The sequence below is a fragment of the Rhyacophila brunnea genome, unplaced genomic scaffold (assembly GCF_057557595.1).
Source record: "Rhyacophila brunnea isolate RB1 unplaced genomic scaffold, BYU_Rbru_1.0 scaffold_10, whole genome shotgun sequence".
In the NCBI taxonomy this organism is placed as follows: Eukaryota; Metazoa; Arthropoda; class Insecta; order Trichoptera; family Rhyacophilidae; genus Rhyacophila; species Rhyacophila brunnea.
In genome coordinates this window covers 980,038-1,003,128 of record NW_028232752.1, presented here as the reverse complement: position 1 = coordinate 1,003,128, position 23,091 = coordinate 980,038, and the positions used below count along the sequence as shown (strand labels likewise).

At 35.2% G+C, this 23,091-nt stretch overlaps 2 protein-coding genes across 3 annotated transcripts in view; one reads left to right on the top strand and one right to left on the bottom strand.

Annotated features, from left to right (window-relative positions):
• Positions 1-3,217: 3,217 nt before the first annotated feature.
• mei-38 (meiotic 38) lies at positions 3,218-7,225 on the bottom strand. The gene is made up of 2 exons (XM_085948489.1): positions 6,993-7,225; positions 3,218-4,950 (listed from the first exon to the last, which is right to left on the bottom strand). Exons 1-2 carry the CDS (start codon positions 7,122-7,124, stop codon positions 3,364-3,366), a joined length of 1,719 nt encoding a protein of 572 aa, XP_085804615.1. The 5' UTR covers positions 7,125-7,225; the 3' UTR covers positions 3,218-3,363.
• A 6,617-nt stretch (positions 7,226-13,842) lies between these two features.
• The window catches only part of rdx (BTB/POZ and MATH domain-containing protein rdx), a 522,524-nt gene continuing 513,275 nt past the window's right edge, over positions 13,843-23,091 (top strand). Inside the window, exon 1 of one of the 2 annotated variants that reach the window (XM_085949586.1) lies at positions 13,843-14,001. The gene's annotated coding sequence lies outside the window, so the exon portion shown is untranslated. Of the gene's footprint in view, positions 14,006-23,091 lie in introns of both variants that reach the window. The other variant, XM_085949578.1, reaches the window with a different exon arrangement.

Here is a 23,091-nt window from a genome sequence, read left to right as displayed (position 1 = left end):
TCAACATGATGGGTAGATCCGTACAGATTGTGAAGAAAGAATTTGACCACCTCCAAAGGGCCGCATTAGAGATTGGCTTAAGAGTAAATGAAAACAAAACTAAAGTCATGGTACAAAGCCGACAAAATCAGAGTAGGCTGGGCCAAAGTTCCAGTTTTGGAAACTATCAATTTGAGGTTGTCAACCGGTTCACATACCTGGGTTCCAATATTACAAAAGAGAACGAGGAACTGGAAGAAACAAAAGCCCGAATAACCGCTGCAAATAAATCGTACTTCTCATTGCTGCCCTTATTCAAATCCAGAAATTTCCACAGAAAAACTAAGACGCGGCTCTATAAAACCGTCATACGCACAGTCGTTGCATACGGGTGCGAGTCATGGACGCTAAATGTGAAAGCAGCTGAAATTGTGGATTGCTTTGAGAGAAAGATCCTTAGGCGGATATACGGACCCATGAATGATGGTGGGGAGTGGAGAATTAGGTACAACACGGAACTATACCGCTTATACCAAGATTCAAAACTCTCTAACTCCATAAAACTCCAGAGGGTAAACTGGGCGGGCCACGCATGCCTGAGTCACGGATACCGAAGAAGATCCTCGAAGGAAACCCAGGGGGAAAAAGGCCAGTGGGAAAGCCACGCACACGATGGGGTGATAATGCTACAAAAGATGCCAACCAGCCAATGACATATTAAATGGACAACTCACTTCATACCCGGCGCGCATGAGAAATTGTGCATGAAAGTCATTCACAGATGTATAGGTAGATGTCACGTGACCATATGACGTATCCGTTTCCATTATGCGATACAAGCTTCGAGAGTTTATAGTAATATAACCTTTATTCTAATGGCGTATTAGTGTCATGACTCATTGCGTTAGAAACAGATTCTCGGTTACTTACGACTTCTCGGAGATTAGACACAAGTGAGCCCAGCGAATCACAGGCGACTGACTGTCCAATGGTTCCTGTCATTCAATTGCATTGAATAAAGATTCATCAATATCTTAAAATGGCATTTTATAAATAATAAATAATACTAACACATGAAAAGTGATATCCCATCTTTCTTGGTGTGTTTAGTAGTTTTTTTTACATTTTTTAACTAGGCACATTGGCATTTTGTAACACAATAATAACGGTGGAGTCGAAACCTGACAGTCAGAAATTTTGTATGGGCAGACCCAGTGGTGTCGCCAGACCGCTTGCAAGCAGAATGTTCATTTGAGCGTAGGATACCGATATTAAAATATGAATTTCGCCATCCGGCAGACCCGACACAAAGTGAGTGTCATTTTATTTTCTATATGCTTCGTCCATATTAATGTCATTGCAACCAGCTGCTAAAAATCAGGAACTGGAAAAGACGTGTGGAGGACCGTTCCGGCTGGAGGACAGCGGTGGAGGAGGCCAGGGCTCGACTTGAGCTGTAGCGCCATCGAAGAAGAAGTGTGGACATATTTCCAGGCAAATGTTCACTCTTTCACCGAAAGTAGTGCAATGCGCGGTCTCGTGATCTGTCCACACATTTATTTTGATTGCAATTTTTGCAGATGTGGCCATCCGTCAAGTTTTATTTTAAACAAAGACTATCGCAATAAACATTCATAAAAAGGAGTGGAAAAGTTTACAAACAATTGTATCATTTGTTTGCAGGCAGTTATACGCAGATGTGGACTAGGGTTCAGAAGTAAACACAAATAATTTGCGAATCATTATTTTCTAACCATGGGATTCGGAAAATAATGAAGGCAAAACAAAATGATGATATTCCGCATAATAGCAGCCTTATTGCAGGCGGCGATGCTTATGGATACTGAGTAATTTGTTAAGGTGACGCATCAGTGAAACGCCAAATAATCTTCAACTGTACGCGCGACGAAATTTTGGACTCGCTGCCATTCACTGAGAGAATGTTGACCCGGGAACACGTCACTTTGCTGCGTGATGGCGACGGGTCAATTAATTCTAAAATCGTGTAAAGATGACTAAAAACGTTACCCATTTACTTTAAAAAGAAAACATGTCAATGAATATATTATTATTGTTACTAATAGAACAATAAACAGAACATAAAATGGACGTATGTTGGATTTATATGACAATTAATATTTCGTTTGACAGGCGTCATTTTCACCCGCCACCCGCAATCCGCGCATCGCCTAGCGACGATCTTTTTAGACCGTGCCTCAACTAATGCATGGCCTTAATGCCACAGTAAAGTTTGAGAAATAGCTACCGAGTACAAAAATTAAATTATTAATATTTATATTACACTGTGTGAAAAATTCAGATTTACTAATAGGAGTTAATTATAAGATGCTATGAAAATTTCACAGGGTCACATAGATGCAAATCCGTGTCATGTCCACCCCCCACCCCCCCTCATTAATGAGACGTATTTTGGTCAAAAATCAACATGCACATGCGGAGCGGGGCCTCCAGTAATCCTGCCAGAATGCATCAATTGAAAAAACATAGGTACATCGATGGGTTAGTACACAGATAAATGTATGTCCAGGTTTTACTGAAATTTTATTATACATAATAAATTAAACAAAAAAAAATCCATCTCACCTTAAATTTTCTATTAATTCGAGTCTTTCAAGAGCATAATACCAAACATACAACATTGAATAGGTATGCAACATCTGTGCATCGATTAACCCATCAATATAATATTTACTTTCAATAAGGCTATTTTGATTCAATAAGAGTAAGTAAAAATAATTAAAACACCACTAAAATAATATTATTTAAATTTAATGTATTGGTTATTATAATATACTCGCTGGAAATAAAAAGTATTTACAAATTCCAACTATTAAACCTAAAGATGAATACATACATATTTTTGTTTTACTAAATCCAAAGTGTTTTAGCTAATTCCAAATGAAAACAACATTTTATGTCTTTTAGGCATTTTGACACATAAATTTTGATGACCATTAAAAATGAAAATACACATTTCAAATTGGTTTAAAAAATAAATGAGATACTGAGGATTAAAGGAATACAAATGACATATAATAAAAAAATGATTGGGAAGTGTTTTCACACAACCACATTTATGGGTCAAACACTTGACTGGGTTGCATGGAGTCTGAATCATTTTTTTCCTAACGTTACATTATATTCCATGGATATGGTGTTTTGCTCTGACTTCTCCTTCTCCTAACACTAAAAACATAAAAATCATTTTTTTCTCTTTAAATAGGTTGTTTGAAAACAAGACATCGTTTACAGATAGTTATGTAAAATTTACAACCACACGTATAACTTTGAAGTCGATGTATGGAACTTGTATTCATTCAATCCCCAGCATCCCAAATGACATTAACCGATAACTGAAAATAACTATTCGGCATTCCCACTGTTACAGATTTGTTTATGAAGAGCAAAATGCGGCGATTCGGGGTGAGTGAGGGGCATATTGGAAGGTTGGATAATCAGGGGATGGTAGTGTCGGACAGGGCCGGCTTTGTGGACCAGCTGCGCCCGAATAGTCGCCTTTTCTTTATCTTCTTGTAACCTCTTCTCCTCTTCGGCCTGTCTTTTCATAATTTCGAGGTTTTCCTCCTTCGATTTTATTTTCTGGTTGAATTCATCTCTCTTCCGAGCTCGTCTCTCAGTGGTCAACTCAATTTGGCAGGGCTCCAAGACCGGCCTCTCCATGCGGGCAGGGACAAATGGTTCTTTGAACAGCACGAGCGGAGGTCGCGCTTTGAAATTGTGGACGGCAATATCCTCCGCCACGTTCTCTTTATTGTGATTGGCCTTTTTATGCAGGTATTTCGGACTCGCCGTTGACTTGATCTTGTTGACAGCGTTGGGTATAGGATTCGCGTGAAATTGGCGAAGTTTTTTCTCTTCCTCGTAAACTTTTTCAATTTTTTCCATCTTCTTCTGCTGTCTCTCTCTGTCCCGTTGCTCGAAGGAGAACGGCTGAGGCTTGCAAGGATACTGAGCGGCCTTCTGTCCCAGGGGGACTCCCGTGTGAAAAGCAGGCTGATCGCCGAAGGCCCCGCACGCCCTGTCCGCTTCTCGGATGGGGCACTTGATTCTCTTGGGGGCGACTACGGGGGCCTTCAGAGTCGGTTTGGAGACTTCATCCAGGGAACGCGATCTGTACGATTTGAAATTCGGAGTCACAGCAACGGTGAGCGGAATCGTCTTTCTGACAGGCTCGACCGGTTTTTCCAATACATACCTGGGCACCGGTCGGGCGATGAAAGGAGCTTTCTTTTCGTCAAATACGACCGGTTTCTTTTTCACCTGAGTCAAATTGAAAGGTTCAGGCTGAGTGATCGGGCGCCGTTGAACGGGACCCAGATGACACATCCCATTCAAAACGGCACTAGAGATGGGCATAGCTTTGATCTTGTGCTTCTTCATCTCTTCCACTTCCTTCTCTTCGATCTCCTTCTGGGAGAGCACGTGCACGGGACGAATCCTTGTCTTGCTCATGAGAGCCGGCGATTTGGGAATGGTGGATTTCAGTTGCTGCACTTTCTTCCGATTCAGAGCGGCGTCCACGTCTCGGGCTTCTTGCTTCCTCGACGAGGAATGAAACCGCTTAGGAGTGTCCCTCTCCATGTGATATATGGCTTCAGCCAACGAAATGAATTTCGCAGTCGTGTGCAAATTGTTCTGAGAGGACGCCGTCGACAGCGGTCTGACAGTCGAATCATTCGTCCACTTGAACTGAGAAGAAATATTAACATATCTCATGGCCTCCGTCGCATGATCGACCGGTTTCACATTTTCCATGACGGCATGGACGGACATGGACCGCCGCCGGTGCTCTCCAGCGGGTCGATTTATTTTCGGTGTTACTAATTCATTTTTCACTACGACGTGTTTATCTGAGGTGGGCAACTGACTGCTTATCTGGACTTGCGGGGTCGGCGAAACAATCTCCTTTTTTATTTGTACATTGGCAATCTGAAAATAAAAATATAGATTATTATAATCTCCGACACTTTGAACAACTTGAACAGAATTGAAACCGATGGAAATACGCATCGTGCCAACCAAACATGAGCTGCGAAAAGAAGAAAGCATTCATGTAACTTCAATGAAGAAATAATACAATTATTTGTAGGTACAGTCGAACTTGGTTATTACGATCACGGAAATTGCGAGATCTCCGATGTAATAAGGAAACATTCATTGACATTTTAGTTTATGATTTTCTCGATAAATTTATTTACTTTTATAACGAGCTACTTCTCGGGTATACCGAGCAAAATTGTTAATGTGTCGATCGTTTAAAAACAACATTTCCGACCCTAAGCAATAAAATCTGACCGGGAAATTAACTAGATCGATGCTGCCGGGATCGGATTACGTTTATGGCACTAGTTAAGTGTCTAAATACCTAATTGGTGTTTTCGCCGACAACATTGAAAAAGTATCCACGCATATGGTTGGAATTGCATGTATAAAATCCAAGCTTTGTGAAGTCAGTTGGTACCTACCAGCGCCGGCGGCTCAGCACTTCATATTACAATAAACAACTTGTTTTTTAGTTTATGAATGCCATGCTTGTTTCGAAGATTTTATGATGGTTTCAGATTTTTTATGTTCTATGCTTAAATAGAACATGGCACGAAAAATGTCATACGATATAACGCGTAATGCTTGTAACGAGCAAATTCAGTCGGTCCCATCTTCCTCGTAAATAACCAAGTTCAACTGTATATAATATACTAGTGAAAGATGAAGCGAAGTTGAAGACGAAAGCACTCAAGTATGGACTAATTTTAGCAGTTCCACGCCCCTGTACTTAACTCAAACATTCAAAAACATTGCATCATGATTTTACGCATTTGTGGAGAGTAAACGCATTCCTATTGCTTTCTCATACATCCTTCTATTGTTGTAAATAAGTAAGTACCGCATCGAACGTTATCCCGTATAGAAATTCATGAGGAATAACTTTTTCTGTCAGGGGAGATGCCTTTTGTTTGACACATATTACACTAACAATAACTATAATTTTATGTAATATTTGTTAATTTTTAAAATCCAATTTTGCCCTGCCTAATCCAAGCCATAGTAAGTAGAAAATATTCAAAAAATATTCATTTATCTAGAAAATATTTGAAATAATGCCATTAAACCATACATTACTTTTAATATTATATAGAGAAGAATATTTTTTGTCGATTAATGGTTTGGTTAGGCAGGGCTTAACGAATTTAAAAAAACTAACAAACACCATTATACTGTAATACGCATTCTTCATTCAACGAAAACAAGTAGGTATGACTGAAGTGTGCACTATTTTCGGATAGTGCATATACCTAAACTATCATGGTTTGATTAGGCAGGATTTAATTGAAATTTAAAAACTAACCATCCCCATGTTCAATGAAAACAAATAAGTATTATGGCTGACAAAGTTTAGTGTGAGCTATTTGTGTCGAATCTTAACAGCCTATCTCCACCCCTCGACACTGTAAGTAATAGACATGCTGAATATGGAAGAAGCGGTTCTTCACTTCACCTACTCCTATCTTGAATACTCAACATTTAATTTAAAATTTTCATATTGCAAGAAAAAGCCTGTATTTTGGATATAATTTGATTGATTTTATCAGCTATGAATAAATTTAGTAACTAAGATTTAAGTGGGCTTGTCAATGTCGGATGAAATAAGAATGTCAGATTTGGCTTGCGTCAGCAATAATAATTGTCCTACAATCTGCATAGTAGTAAGAATGATATATTCTATTTTCAAATATGATAATTAAGCATAATAAGTATACTTATTAAGTACACAATTCAAAATGCATTTCTATTACTGCCAGACCAAACAATTTCAAATTTGACAACTTTGCTGTTGTCAATATTTTTGACTGAAGTGAAATGAGTGTTATTAAGAAGTGGTTTTTTTGTGTGTAGTCAACCAATTGAGATACATAGTATGCTAAAATCTTACACCTATAATGATTGTAGGAATTCTTTCTATGTATACTCACTGGTTTTTTGAAAACATCGGCCTCATTGTCTTCACGATTGACATTAAAATATTCATCAGAAAATGAGGTATCACTATTAGCCATTTTAAAAATATCACCAGAATTGGGTGCGATATATTCAAAAGGATCCATAATAATTAATGTCAAAGTAATATCTTTTTAAAATATAAACAAAACAAGAGCACTTCACTGAAACAGAACCAACGACTACCTACATTCAACGATCAACGATCAAAAATTTAAAATTTAAAATAAACGTCTTTTATAACCATAGACAATTTATAGTTGTAAATAATTGACAACAATAAAATATTGCGATAATGTTGATACTTAGACCAAAACTTTCTAAAAATAATTTCAATGACTAATTATTAATGTAGATGTTATATTTTTTTATTTTACTGAGTAATTATCAGTACAAAATATAAAATGAAATCATTGTATTTCAAAGGTATTGTGAAATATGTAGCTAGGTACCTAATTCATGAACCAATCAATGCATAAAATAAGTAGGTAATTAGGTACATAAAATATTACTAGTTTATTATTAATTTTTATAAATTATTGTATAAGCCTGATACAAACCTACATAAATCCACCTGCAAACAAATGTATAAAATCTATTTATAACGCAGTGTCTTTTTCAAATTCAGTTGAAAATGGACATTATTAACGACCACATAACAAATAAGTGTGGACATATTTCCAAGCAAATGTTCACCGAAAGTACTGAAAGTAGTACAACGCACGTTCTCGTGAACTTTCCACACATGCATTTTTTGCAGATGTGACTAGGTAAGTAGGTAGGTACCTACCTAGATACCATTTACAATTTAAAAATTATCAACACACACGACCCTGGGGCCTTATGTTAGAACTTGCGAGTTGTAGTCGCCCGGTCGACGTGACGTCATATGACATCATTGTGACGTACTACCGGAGTGATAATAGCATTTGAGAAAATAACGCTACTAAAATAGTGGCGTTATCCATTGTCCCCACACACAAATAGGCGTTTCAGCATAATAATATCTATGGTGAGCCGTGTGCGTTGGAAGGCTTGCCTCGAGCGTGTATTGGCTGACGTCACAATTACGTCATGTCGTCTGGTGCCACACGAGACGATAGTTAGGAAATCGGGCTGCTGGGGCCCGATGTTAGAACTTGCGAGTGCCAGCTGCCCGGTCGACATGACGTCATATGACATCATTGTGACGTACTACCGGAGTGATAATAGCGCTCGAGAATATAACGCTACTCCGACAGCGGCGCTATTCATTGTCACCATACACATATAGGTGTTTCATCGTAATAATATCTACGGTGGGCACTGCGGGCGGGCGGCATGCTTCGAGCGTGTATTGGCTGACGTCACAATTACGTCATGTCGTCTGATGCCACACGAGTCGATAGTTAGGAAATCGCGGTGCTGTCTGTGAAAATTATTATATTTCAAATCGATACCTACATATCAAAACTATTGGGATTTCGATCATAATAACTATTTTCAACTATTGCATAAAAACTTTGTCAGAACGATAAATCTAGTGATATATATATATGTATAGGCCGACTAGGTACACTGGCCTTGCTGGCTCGTTTAGCTTTATTGAATTGAATTGAATAGAATTATTGAATAAAATTTATTAAATAATACATTAGCATTAATACACCTTCTACAAATGTACCTAATGCATAGATCAATGCTACATATTTTTGGAAATCGATATTACCACTGGTTTTTGTATGAATGACTAGTCTGACTTTGACAGCTGATGAATAACAGGAATGTATATTATTTGTAAATAATACTGATAGTTGATAAATATTTGATGTGAGAATTTTTTATATTAATTCAATTTGAAACGAGACGGGCGAATCAATCTATCAAGCAAACTGGGATCTGATTTTGACAGCTGACAAGTAGACCACTCGTTGCATGTGCAAAAAGTTATGCTCAGGCTTTATTAAGCCTCCCCCAAACCAAAGCGAATATTCGCGGCGAATATTCGCAGCGAATTATTCGCCAATCAAGCTCGTATTGGCTTACGGGACAGAGCACGCTTGCGCGACCGCCTTGCGTCTTGAGTGCGAATTTGCAGCGAATATTCGCTGCGATTTTCGGGAACTCTGTCGACAGCGAATTTATTCGCGGCGGACAATTTCGCCAAGGGAATTAGTAAAATCAAAATGGCGAAGACATTGAGCAGCTGATCGAGTTGGTCCGGAAATATCCAATCCTTTATAATTTCTCTGACAGTGACTACAAAACATGAGAAAGAAAGATAAGATATGGGATGAAATTGGCAGGGAAATTGTTGAAAATGGTATGAAGGTCGTCATAATAATATCTTTTATCTTTGTCTAACCAAAGTATGTAAAGTTTTTTGACAGGATGAATACGCTATTATAAATAAATAACTTTAATCTAAGGTCCCGATATTTAAAAAATACATATTATTAATTTGCGTCATGCACAGCCTTTAATAACAGAAACTTTATAACTTTGATTGTTAGGGCACTGACAGTTCTAACTTATTGCGATCGTTTGACGTTTTGGTTTCGACTTACGAGCAGTCATATCAATAATGTTATAATTAGGTATCATTTACAATACCTACTTCAATCATATTCGGTATCGGTCACGTAAATACCCATTTTATATTCGTTGATAATATTTTTTTAGGTTAGATAGGTAGTCTTTAAGATTATTTTTTTGCATCTAACATTATGCAGCATAGCATTTCTATTGTAGCTAAAGATATAATATACATATAGGTAGATAAGTAGGTACTCCATGTCGTCATTGTGGTATTTTGTAAGGTTTTAGACCAAAAACCTTACATACTACTTACTATCGGGTTATTTACAGTAGGACATAGGTACCTAGGTTGTTTGTTTTTTGATCTCAAGAGACCTCAATCACAAAAACGATATTATGTACCTATATACCTACTAGGTATATATTTCCTTCATTATGTATAGGTATATTGAGCTAATAAACTGGTTTTGCCCAGTGCCGACCGCGAACCAAGATAATATCTACATGTTCCATGTACCTACCTAACATAACCAATGTTTTCTGTTTCACATTAATTTGTATACCTACCTACAAACATTTTAAACTTAATTGAGATGTTCTTAAACTTCTGTTCATGTAATATTATGTAGGTAGGTATATCTTGGTCTGCATTAGGCAATAAGATTAATAATTTTATGTGCATGTAAATATAAAGGTCAGGTACCTCCTCTAAGTACATAATATTATATTATCATCATGGATACCTACCTGAATGATGTTGGAGATATACTAATGCTTTGTGATGAATTTAATTTTAGCAAAGATCTTCAACCTTTCAACGTAGGTACAAAGCACCAGAAGAAATTAAAAATGAAATCCCCGGCATTAACAGGAATAAAATAATATTTCATCATCAACATCAGTCGGGGTCATTCCACTGCTAGATGAAAGCCTCTTCTAGCTCCTTCTACTATTTTCGGTCTCTAGTTCTTCGCTGCTACATACTTTTATTGTACTTCACGTGAACAAAGAGATCAACTAAGTGAAGTGTCAATCAACAAAAGTGGCATTTGTGCACAATGTTAATGAATTTTCCAAAACATTAAGTGTGATAATATAATATACAAGGATGAATAAGGCGTGGGCGAGGGCCAAGGTCCATTTTATGATTCCTCTATTGATGTACCTATTTTTATTAAGAAAAATGTTTGCCGTAGAATGGGGTGAATACTGAATAGACCCTTTTTAAAATTTCTATTTTTCTGCTACACATTATTCGGACAAATATGAATGACTTAAAACCTGTTTCTATGGACATAATCATACTCTAAAATATTTTTCAACTACCATTTATTATCAAACAGCCAATTTTGTGTGATGTCTCTTTCTATCCAGCGTTGGGGTGATTATAGACATGGCGGGTGGATAGAATCGAATAATGGTAATTTCCTAATGTTAAAAATGTAATTAAGTACCTACTGTACATTACAAATTTATGTAGGTACATTTAAGTATGTAAATCAAAATCAAAAATATAAATTTAAATGTTATACAACACAGTATCATGTAAGTATTTAAAAAAACATATACTTACATAAACATCTATTTATCCAAGAATTATTTGATACTTGAATCTGTATTTTATATACCATATTCGATGGATGTATGTGGTGTATTTTGTAAAATATTTGGTATGTATTTATTATTTAACTAAGCGTATTTAATTTGCTACGTGACCTGTAGCTCTTTTATAATCACAAATTATTGTTGAATGTTCCGAAAATGAGTTTATGTGCCGAAACAGCTGTCAAGGTAAATGACTCATTAACAAAAATAACTATATTTCAAAACCATTATAATCCATCTACCATATAAACACCATTTCAAGTAATAAAGAAATAAAAAGTCACCTAATTAAATAATATTATACTAGAAAAAATATACTATCTATATACCCACTTAATTTTCATTTAAAGTTGTAAAACGCCCGGTTACTAAATAGAGGAAGGACAGAGTCTTCTGGCACGACCGAATCACATTGGAACGGTGTTATTGTCATTTGAAAGTAACAATACTGACACCTAAATGAGTCGCCTGCACTGCCAGAATCATCTGAACCCTGTCACCTATCTATATACAATTTATTGTTATTTTTTTTCATATTTGTCCATTTTATTACAATATCGTGTTACTTTTAAAGCTCATTGTAATTCTAATAATTATATAAATATTTTTCTTGTATTCTGTGCAAAAATGATTATTAAAACTTTCTTAACCTAAACCAAGTATTTTTTATTGAATGATCCTGCAAACAATTCAAGTACAGTTAAGTGACATATTTTGTTTCAGTGTATAAGCCATAAATAAATATACATAAATTATATTTAATATATACATGTATACTGTATGTATAGCCACGGTTGGTCTTGCACTTGTTGCTGTAGCTATGCGATCTGGTGTGGTCCATTATCCAAAAACACTCAATCACATCCCTGGTCAAACAGCGGGCAGCCGTGTAGTGAGTCTGGCTGGCCTATGGTGGCACTAGAATGATTTCAATATACACAGTCTGTTAATTTGAATATGTTTTCGACTGAAAGTTGTAAAAATATTAGAAATCAGGATTTAAATAATTAAAAAACTGTTTCATTAAATATCATATTCATACCTATGCAAAATTTTGATTCCTTTGAAGTACCTGTACAAAATACGGATGAATATAAACCAAACAAAAATATTTGTTACTGGTACTGCCATAGTAAAGTAAAGTTTAACATACTTCCCTAATAAAACAAAATTCCCAATTCTTGTCGTTCTGTAGATGTTTCATTTCAGTTTTTACCAACGATCCACTAAATATGAATTGGTCATAAACACTCAAAGGAAATCTGGCACTCACTGCCAGAATGTCCATGTCAGACATGTCAGATACCTGCATAAAAATAAATGTCATGTTATGATATTTATTACGAATTTCACATTTACAGAAAATTTTCTGCGCTCATTTTTGAAAGTCTCCAAGTATGACGGGTATATTCGCACATGGGTGCAGTTAATGCACCCAATGATTTTCGGGAAACCTGCCCTTTCTTGAAGTCTGAAATTAAAAAATATTTTTACCGACACAAAATAATATTCCCGTTAAATTCTTATTGAGTAGGTAATTTACTTGATGTGTCTATGCGCAGTTACTCTAGTTACATGACATGTACATTGTAATATTGTATAAATTGATCAGAGGGTATCAACACAACACTAAAGACTGTCAGCGCTGTATGGCGACTGTATGTAAGTATTACTAAGCACTGCTATTATAGCATCGGACACGTTTCCTATGCATCTGCTTACTGATGCCTGGCTCATTGCGCAGAAGACTTGGCCTACCCGTTTTTGGTACGCTCCCTCTGCGTAGAAACGCAAAATAGTCAAAACCTACAATTCAAATAACGGAGACATGTTATTTCAATAGCATATTACCTTCAAATCCTGTTAACCCTTCATGGTAAATGCTTATTTATAATATGTGCAGTTATGAAACTGAGTAAATCTATCTTACCTATGAGCCATGGCAATCTTGCCCTGTCATAAAGTAAGGTTATATTAAATGTCGATGTAATTTGTCGCACGCCATCTCATTATATCTTCAGCGTGTAATAAGCATTCAGAAGACGTGTACATTTTGTCAACACACAACTGTCACTTTGACATTCGTATATGTATTTAGTCTATGGCTGCATCCAATGCTGCCACCTTGTTTCAGATAATTAAAATACACTTTACGCAAAGTGGGTAAAAGTTGTAGCAATTCTGAAAGCGCTATAGTGTACGTGTATTTTTTATATTTAATTCATAAAAATTATAGAATAATTGGCGTAAAATATAAATAATATTTACAATTTTAAATCTGGCGCGTAAATAAAATTATTTAGTCTATGGCTGCGTCGCTGACGCTTTGGTGTGGGGCCAAACGCGAAATTCGCATCAAATCCAAGCGGTAGCGACAGCGATAGCGAGGGCGTTGCGAATTCGCTGCGAATATTCGCTTTGGTTTGGGGGAGGCTTTAATCTAAAGATGGCGGTGGTTTGACACAAAAATTCTTCCATCCATTCAGGAATGGGGTGAGATTATGCCACAAAAGAATATTATAATGATTTTTAGTATGCAAATCTTACAGTAGATATTTTGTACAAATAAAATCTTAACAATTTAGGTAGGTAGTTTTACCAGTGTTTAAAAAAGCTTTGATATTTCTATTTTCTTTCAAGAAATTTGTTTAAAATGATCTGCTTTTTTACATGTGGCAAGACAGTAAAAAGTGACTTTTGGGCAGTGTAAATTTTAATATAGGGGTAAAAATTCACTTTTTTGTATTTCTTTTTATTCTTTTATTTTGTAATTGTTCTGTACGTATGTTTTTGTGTTAATTTAGTTAAGTGGCATTTGGTTCAATGGCTCTTCGACAACACGGCTCTATCGCACGTTGACTGGCAAGTATGCTAACCTATACAATACATTTTTCCTTTTTGTCCTTGACATTTCTTTCAACATTTCAGTATTTTTGACAATAAAATACTATACTAGTCGATAATTAATATGAAGATGAATGCCTTTTAACACTCTTCTGCTGATTTTATTTTTGGCGACCTTAGATATATTTTTTTATACCTACATTTTGTCTATAAAAATCGTGACAATTTTATATGATTTAATCACAAACACTTCACACTACACCCGCAAAACGATGTATAATTATATGTCTTGTTTATCGTTTAAATACGTACATACGTTTATTAGTTGTCATGAATATGCATCTTCATGAGGAGAGTTTTTTTAATATTACACAAAAAACGTCAAAATTTAGAGGTTATCAAAACTAATTACAAAAAATGGTCCCACTCATGTTGTTGATGAAAATAATTTTTCTTATTCAATTGAAAACTCAATATTATGTTTAATCGTTGTCAAATCATGTTACTTATGTTTAACAAGTATTTATGTCTAATTTATCCATTTGATTATTGATTATAATAGATAAATTCGTCTTCTTGACATTGAAATGAGTTTTTGTCAAAGTTGATATACACCCACCCACAGAATGAATATAATACATATGTAATATGGACTTTATAAGTAGTGTTTTAATATCATAACATACCTATAATATGATATATAATATCAGGTCTCCTCAGGATCAATCATAATAATTATCAAAAGAGGTCGATCTACTGCTGGATGAAAGCCTCTCTTATCTCATTCCATCCTATATGGACCTTAGTTCTTCGCTGCTACGTACACCCGTTGAACTTTATGAGATCAGACCATTTTGATTGGTCTTTATTAATTCAATTCATAACTGTATTATGTAAATAGTCCAGACGATATGTCAATAATATGTCACTTCTGTTAACATGTCCAAACAATGTATTAACCAAAGAATTTGGCCTTTGTAGATAGATGGTGTCGTTTACACCATTTCTATTATCATATTTGAATGAATTTACCTATTGAAAGAATCATGGTTAAGTTGGTAAACTGCACATATTATATTGTTATGTTGGCATTTCTGATTTCCTACTCAAGCATGTTGCATTGTGACGAATTGTTATTTTCATACGTTCTGATATTTGGTAAATATATCTCATAGTAGAAGTGTGAAGTTCTCTTCAAATGAACCTGAAATGTGAGCCACTTGTGGCTAACCTATTGTATAGACCAGGGATCCTTTTTTGTTTCATTTTCATTTGTTTAGGCTCCATCTATATACAAGTTTTCTTCGGCTTCTTTGGTTTGGTATTACTTAGCCATTTTATTATTAGTACATAAGTACCCACCTCATTATTTTTTCCGACCATGTCCGATCCTAATAGGATCATATGGGCCTCCATAGAGTAGAGGTTTGTATTAACAGATTTTGTTTTTTACGAGAAATGGATGTCAGCCACTTGCTCAACCTATTAGCTCCATACCCTGACTCACACACAAATTGAAAAACAATATGTGTACTTGCCAGACCCAGGATTCAAACCTGAGACCCACGGCGTGATATTCCAACACTTATGCCGCGCGGCCACCGTGGGTGTCAACCTCATATTATGCACATAAGTTATTGCCTTTTTATAGCACTACATAGATTTTACCTTTTCCTCAGCATGCTGTGTATATCTACATTTAAAATACGTTAGTGAAGATATTGTTGTTTGATGGATATTATACCCAAATTGGTTAAAAAATATCAGTTTGTCAAGTTTGTCTAGTTTGTCTAGTCTAATGTGACAATCTTCTTATTTAGAATTTTATATCTTAATAAAAATCTGGTCAGAACTGATAGAATGGATGCTTTGAGAATTGCTATTTTAATTTTAAGACTATTTTCATTATGAAAGCATGAATGGTGTTCTGCGTAAACTAGATTGTAGTGACGAGGGATGGACGTAGGCTGGATGCAACATAAATAGTGCACACTAAGCTTCGTCAGTCATACTTATTTGTTTTCATTCAACTAATAATAGAAATTGCAGATGGTGCCGGTTAGTTTTTTAATATTAACTAACCCCAGCGTAATCGAACCATAATAGATTAAAAAATTCTTCTATCTATAAAATATCTAAAATTATGTATAATTTAATGGCATGATTTTAGATATTTTATAGAAGGACAAATATTTTTTGACTATAACTATTATGGCTGGGCTTAAGCAAGATTTAATTTAATTTTAAAACATAACCAACACTCTGCAATTTGTCTTATGTTAGTTCAATAAAAAGATATATGTATTACTGACAAAGTTTAATGTGCACTTTTTCTGTTGGATCTTTACAGCCTACATCCACCTTTCGCAATTCTTCAATTTTCATTTATTGAAGACTTATAGAAGTAGTGAATAAAAATAGTACATAATATATAATTAAAGCTTCGAGGAGTATTAATTACTGTTAGGCGTCGATATGTCGATAAAAGAACATTATTATTTTATATTAATAATTTAAATATATTATTTGGTATGAAGGTAGGTTTTCATGATATCATTTTTAATTATTTCAGTTACGCTTAATTGAAATAATGTTTGGCTATATATTATTACGGCACTATATAAGTAAAAGTATCTACATTTTCATTAAATGATTATTTTCACTGTTATCTTATCACAATCATTTTTTTTGCAATTTGTTCTCAATATTATTAAAGCTGCCATCTCTTGGCAGTTTGTATAAACACAATGCATAATCTGACTTTTTCATTTTCTTTATAGAGTATTTATTACCAACTATGTTCTAACATGTCCACTTGTATATTTTACATCGCAATAATTTCTTAAAACAGATTTTAATACTAACCTACAGATACTATTATTATTTTATATTCAATCTACATATTAAAGAAAATGAAGGTACATTTCAGAGTGTAGACTGCATTGCAAAATAATAAGAAAAACTTGACCATATTATCTATATCCAATAGTTTTTGTTTTTAACACTTTCCAGTTTCGGTTTTTCAGATATTAATTTAAAATACAGTCACACGTTACAGTTTATTAGTTGTGGAATCAAAAACAATATAAAAGTCATTCAATTATACTAAATATTATCTATCAGTACGAGGCACTGGCAGTCATTGTACAGTGTATAGATTTTATGGTTCTACCTTCCCCACCGTTATATACCTACCAGTGGCAACTGCTTATTGTTAAACCATAAAACGACTTGTAACTGAGAATTCGAGTGCTTAAAGTCAGACAACGTTATCTACAAAAAAGTGTTTTTTTTTTTTTTTTGAGATAACGTTATTTTACATTTACGGCTACATGATAGTCAAACAACGTTATGTCAATCTTTTCTAATTTCTTATTAAATCGTCAGTAAAGTTTAACGCTAATTACATAACGATGGTGCAGATCACAAACCTTCTATGTCAAATTTTATGATTTTGACTTTATGGTATCAAAAAATCAACAAAAAATTAACGGATCTGTTGAACTTTACCTCCTATGTAAAAGAGAAAAATAGCCGAGTTTATTGATCTTTTAATTAAAACTCCTATGTCATATTCATCGTATTATGCTGCAAATAAATCAGTTTTAATCTTCCCCTGTAAAATCGTATTTTTTGACTAAGGAGGTTTGTGATCTGCACCATCGGTAAGTTACCCTTGTTTTCATTTTTTTTTAAAACTATCCCTATAAATTTTAACATCATCATAAGCAAGATAAATGTACAATACACAATAAATTATAAAATATTAACATTAGGTTTTAAATAAACATTTCCCTTGTTAAATTACAAGAATCTAAAATTACGATTTTTGGCTCTCCTGTAAAGTTGCACTTTTGTAGATAGTGTTGTTTGACACTAAGCCCTTGAATTAGCGATAATGTAAATTATTCCACTCATAAAAAATGAAATTGTTGTTCTGTAATCTGAACTTAAATTTGTTTGCAATAAATTACTGCTGTACTAGTGTGGAGAGATAAGATGTATTCAAACGTTGCCATTCCAAGTCAATGAAGCCGTCGAAGGCAATGGTGGCACACAGATCGGTGAAGTATTCTGTTTTTCCAGAGGAGTTAACTCTTACTGCATGATGGCAACACTTTAATGTAGTTATATATTACTTTTCTAATCGACCACATTTTAAGTTTTATATCAGTGGCACCTGTGAATAAAAACTATAACTATTTTGTTAGCACACTTTGTCCACTGCAGAGAACAGTATGTTTTTCAATAAAATTTCATTCACACAAAATTTTATTACAATAATACAGTTTGTTGCTGTAAGGCAAATAGGTATCATGCAATTATAGGTTAATAAAAAGGTTATTGTTAAAGCGTCACTATGGACGAGTGGTAAAATTTCCACTTATAACGTCTGGTAAATTCACATGTCATTTTTCAAAGTGTGTTTGGACTGAGAGCAGGGATCTAATGTGTCGAGCATTTGGCTAACATCCATTTCTCATAAAATGAGGCAGGCAAGATCCACTTTTTGTAATGTGTGCATTGTAAATCTATTGAGAACTAAGTATGTATTAATTAACCTTATTAACCCATGTAGCCCATATTGAATACATTGGCTGATTTGTACATTAAGTATAAAATATTGATATTGAATCAAATTGCCTGTTGGTAATGTATAGAAATATATACAATTTATGAAAAGAATTAAGTATACTAAAACACAGAAATGATAGATTGATGATATCTTGTAGTGAATGATGGTCCACTAAAGTTGAACTGATGCAGAAGCAGATCAGAATGAGGGCCTCAGGTCACTGCATAATATGACCAGAGGCAGAGGAGAAAGGGGCTACGTTATCTGCGATTGCCAACCTTTGCCTACGTTATAAATCTTTCCACCAATAATTTTATTATTATTTAATTTTCTGTGCTATTTGAGGTTTCACAATCTCCCATATGCATTATGCAAAGATCAGCTGTTAGGCCCGTCATTTTTTGTTGCATATTTTGCATTTCTTTCAAGGTGTTATCCTCTAAGACTAAGCCTAAGGGGAGTCTGATACTCAGAGTAATAATATAAAAAGAGTGGGTATTGTTCAGCAAAATGGAGCCACGTTTCTTGCGTATAACGCACAGTAGAACCTAAATTTTATTATTATTAACTTAACTATGAAACGGTATACCATCATGTTGCTTCTCAGTACGGCTACCATATTTAAACACAACATATTTTCTACTAAATTAACTTAAAATAATGACAACTAACTTTACATTATTTAACACAAAAACAATAAATTTCAGCAACACAATATGCTCACAGTAGTCATCTAAATCAATATCTACCGGCGACATGTACAAAAAATATTTAATTGAGTCGTAGAAATTCTATCTTACTCTAACGCATATCGCGGAGAGTGCTGAATGCTTTCTCACTCGCACATATGGTGCGTTTTTGTTCAGGCCTTGGTCTGATATAATTTGGTGACTTGTTTTGTTACATAGGGGATTGTAGACAATATTCTGTGAGAACTTTATATGTACTGAAATCGATATGTGAAATTAAAATGATGTGACATAATTCAGATAGGGTCTAAAAGTTTCGAAGGACATTCACTGACTCTATAAGGAACTAATAGAGCTGTCCAAATGTTGTTATTTTTTGTCTTTTTCAAACATTCTTTTTGACTGGTTTGTCGGATATTTAGAGGAAAATGAAATATTAGTTATAGTTTCACATTGTTATCAAATTTTAAAAAGACCGGCCTTGTCTCAAAGGTAAATATATTTACTTCACCTTATCACGTTCCGGTATCGTAGCATATTATGGCAGCCATAAGCACAAGGTCGCATCATTTTCATCGTTCCATCATGTCACATGCCACCTAGATTGCGAGACCTGCAATGAAATGATTTGATATTTTTAGCATCGATACATGATGAGTAGCAGTCTGAAGCAGTCAGTGTCAAAAAGGAATGGTGCAGAGCACAAGTCTCAGCCACCTGTACTGCCTCTTTGTGATCTGATCACATCCACTACTAAGTAATCATGATTCAGCTAACCGAGACAAGTGGTAACAGTATTTTTCCAAGATTTGGAAATGACATTGATTTTCAAAAGTTGAGACCCTTGGACCCTGGTAAGATGCCATGCAATCGTTGAATATATTAATCATCATCAGCCGAGGTCACTCCTTCCACTCAGTCATTAGTTTGTCACTGCCACATATATCCAATGAACTTTATGAGTTCGCCAATCCAGCGGATTTTAGGGCATCCCTGCAGGTCGTATAGTAACCCCTTGCATACTAGGTACTGTATGACTGCATTTGACCAGCGGTTGTCTACTCACTTGATCTGCTTGACGACTTCTATCACATCGCTGAACACACTGATTAATAATACTAATTGAAGGATTGAAAGTCTATAGGGTTTTAGTGCCAAAAATTCCATAACAAATTTTCTATTTCAATACAATCTATATGCCAAGTCCAATGATATTCTGAAGGGTAAAGTTCTTAAGTCTACCATTTTTGACACACAAAATACATTGAAATATGGACGGGGTCTATGTGCCCCTACATAGAACCCCTCTACATAGTACGTTTCAGTATTGTCCATGTTAAAATATTTTATTCTTCCTTTTTTTATTTTATCTTTAGAATTATGTAAACTTATAATATTATACTGATGTTCTTCTGTAACTTTGTAAAAATATAAAAATGTAAGTTTTCTTATTTAAGTTAGTATTCTTTTTTTTGCTATATCTCAGTTTCACATTTTTGGCACTTAGACCCCATAGACTTTCAACCCTTCAATTGTTATTTGCGGTCGCTACCAATTATTGACTGTGCGAATCTCGGCATACTGGATGCTTTTGTTGAATAGGTACAACATTCACTTCAGCAACAATATTATTATTATTGCTATATTCTTTCCTTAGTAATGTGAGAAAAGGTGCTCAACCGCTGTATCATTTATCGCGGACTGGGGGGAGGTAAAGAGTAGGAGATCCTCAGTATGACCTCCTTTGGTTTGCGAAAGTAGCGCAGGTCAACTGCTGTTGTCTCGTTCGCACGGAGGCGCACACCCGCGCGTCGGAGGGAGACGCGGCTAGTTCATATCGCTCGGCTCGCTCGGGCTCCTTTGTCTACAATTAGTACGATCCGAGCGCGCGGCTCGCTTGGATTGATTCACATGTTGCGAACCCTGTATGACTCATTCAATCGAGATGTTTTACCCGTAGGTACATCCCTATTAATATTATAATCACTCAACTGGATCAGGTACCAGATTTTTGTGAACCCTGTCAATGCCGATCCCTCTGTACCCGAGAGGCAAAGTGACTTATATGTAAAAATCACTACATTTTCTTCTTACTCTTTATGTACCGTCTTCTGAACGAAGGTTAGCGGCTCAGAACAGAGTTTCCATGGTTAGCGGCTATCATTGTTCTAATCTCCATCTATTCCATTACGGCTCTGAAAAGTAACTCAGTGCACTTTTATTTAATATCTGGACCGGTTTCGTCCGCCTCAGATTAATAATACAATGCATTTCCACCATGAATTGACAGTTAACACAATAAAAGAAAGTATCTCCGTGCTTTGGTCAAACGACTTATGCAGATTCTTCATCCAAGAAATCCACCTTTCACTTGAATCCAAGGAATGTAAAAATAGGGGGAGTGGGTTTTTTTTTGAATTATTAATAACCATGACCTTGCTTTTTCGTACAAGGTGGTCGTTAGTAGTTTTGAACAATCACAAACACACCCAGGCTTTGAAAAAAACACATAAATGTTTTTTTCATGACCGGGAATCGAATCCAGAACTCTCGGGTGGAAGGCCAGCGCCTTACCCACCGCACCACGAGAGCCGCCAAGGGGAAGTGGGTTGTCTTCTGGGTGAAGAGTGGGTAAGAAGGTTTAATTGTCGAGTGTGGAGAAATATGGCATACATTTAAATACTATTAGGTAATTTAATTTAATACAACGCAAATTTATTTTAGTAATTTTTGTTGGGTGGGTGGGTTGAAAATGTCCCTCTGAGGCGGACGAAACCGGTTTAGATTTATTTATTAAAAGTGGAAAAAGTATTAAGTATAAAATTTTTGCGTTTCATTAAATAAAATGCATTTCGACCATGAATTGACAGTTGTCACAATAAAAAAAATTTAAAAACGTTTAAAGAATATTATGTTATTTTCAATAGTTCGTTCTGTCTCATAATATGCCCTAAACCAGGCATGGGCAAACCGCGGCCCGCCGCGTATTTTTCTGCGGCCCGCGAGCAATATTATATTTTTGAAAAAGATTCATGTTTTTATCTTTTAACGCCTTTTCAACTTCAAAATTAACACCTGAATTTAAAAAAAATGTTAAAAGACGTAAAACAGTTCCGTTCCTCTAATTAGATTTTTTTTGTTAATAAATAGTGTACCTACATATAAAAATGGTATTTTACTTGCGGCCCGCCGCTCATTTTGAATTCCTGAATTTTGGCCCTTCATTCGAACAGTCCCCCCCCCTGCCCTAAACTCTAAAGTTTAGTCACGTAAGCGAAACACGCATTCAATATTTGTAATATTTGAAGAATCGATGCGATTTTTATTTCTTGCGTTTTATGGCATGACTGTTTTAAAGGATTACATAGAATCTGGCTTCAAAGCAGTGGTTCATGAGGCGTTCCGTCCCACTCTAGAGGCGGCAGGTTATATGAAAGTATGATGAGGCGGGCTGGTAATCAATTTGCGGCAAAATTTTCACGTTAACATTATATTATATGGGTACGTTATAATGACCAAAGTAAATCCTTCGTGATGCCATGCATTTTTTTTTATCGCGTCGCTATTTCTCGTAAGTTGTCAGCTATTGTTGGCCTGCTTCATTCAGTTGTATGAGAAAGCCAATTCCTTTCCCCTCTTTTTATTTAATAACTCTATGGTCCCACTATACCACTGGTTGCTTCGTACATATTATTATCTGTGAAATTAAAAGTGGAGTCATAAGTTCTGTGATTTTCACGCTGACACCCGTAAATCTTCCACCCCTTTGGTTAAATTAAACAGCAGTCGATTGTAAGATATAAAAGTAGAATAAGCCACTGGATAGTGAATACATTATTTTTT

Bases quoted from the DNA above. Each gene is read 5' to 3' on its own strand.
- mei-38 (XM_085948489.1), bottom strand. From the start codon at position 7,124: ATGGATCCTTTTGAATATATCGCACCCAATTCTGGTGATATTTTTAAA. The intron at 4,951-6,992 runs GTGAGTATACAT...TTTTATTTTCAG, and splicing joins CCGATGTTTTCAAAAAACCA to ATTGCCAATGTACAAATAAA.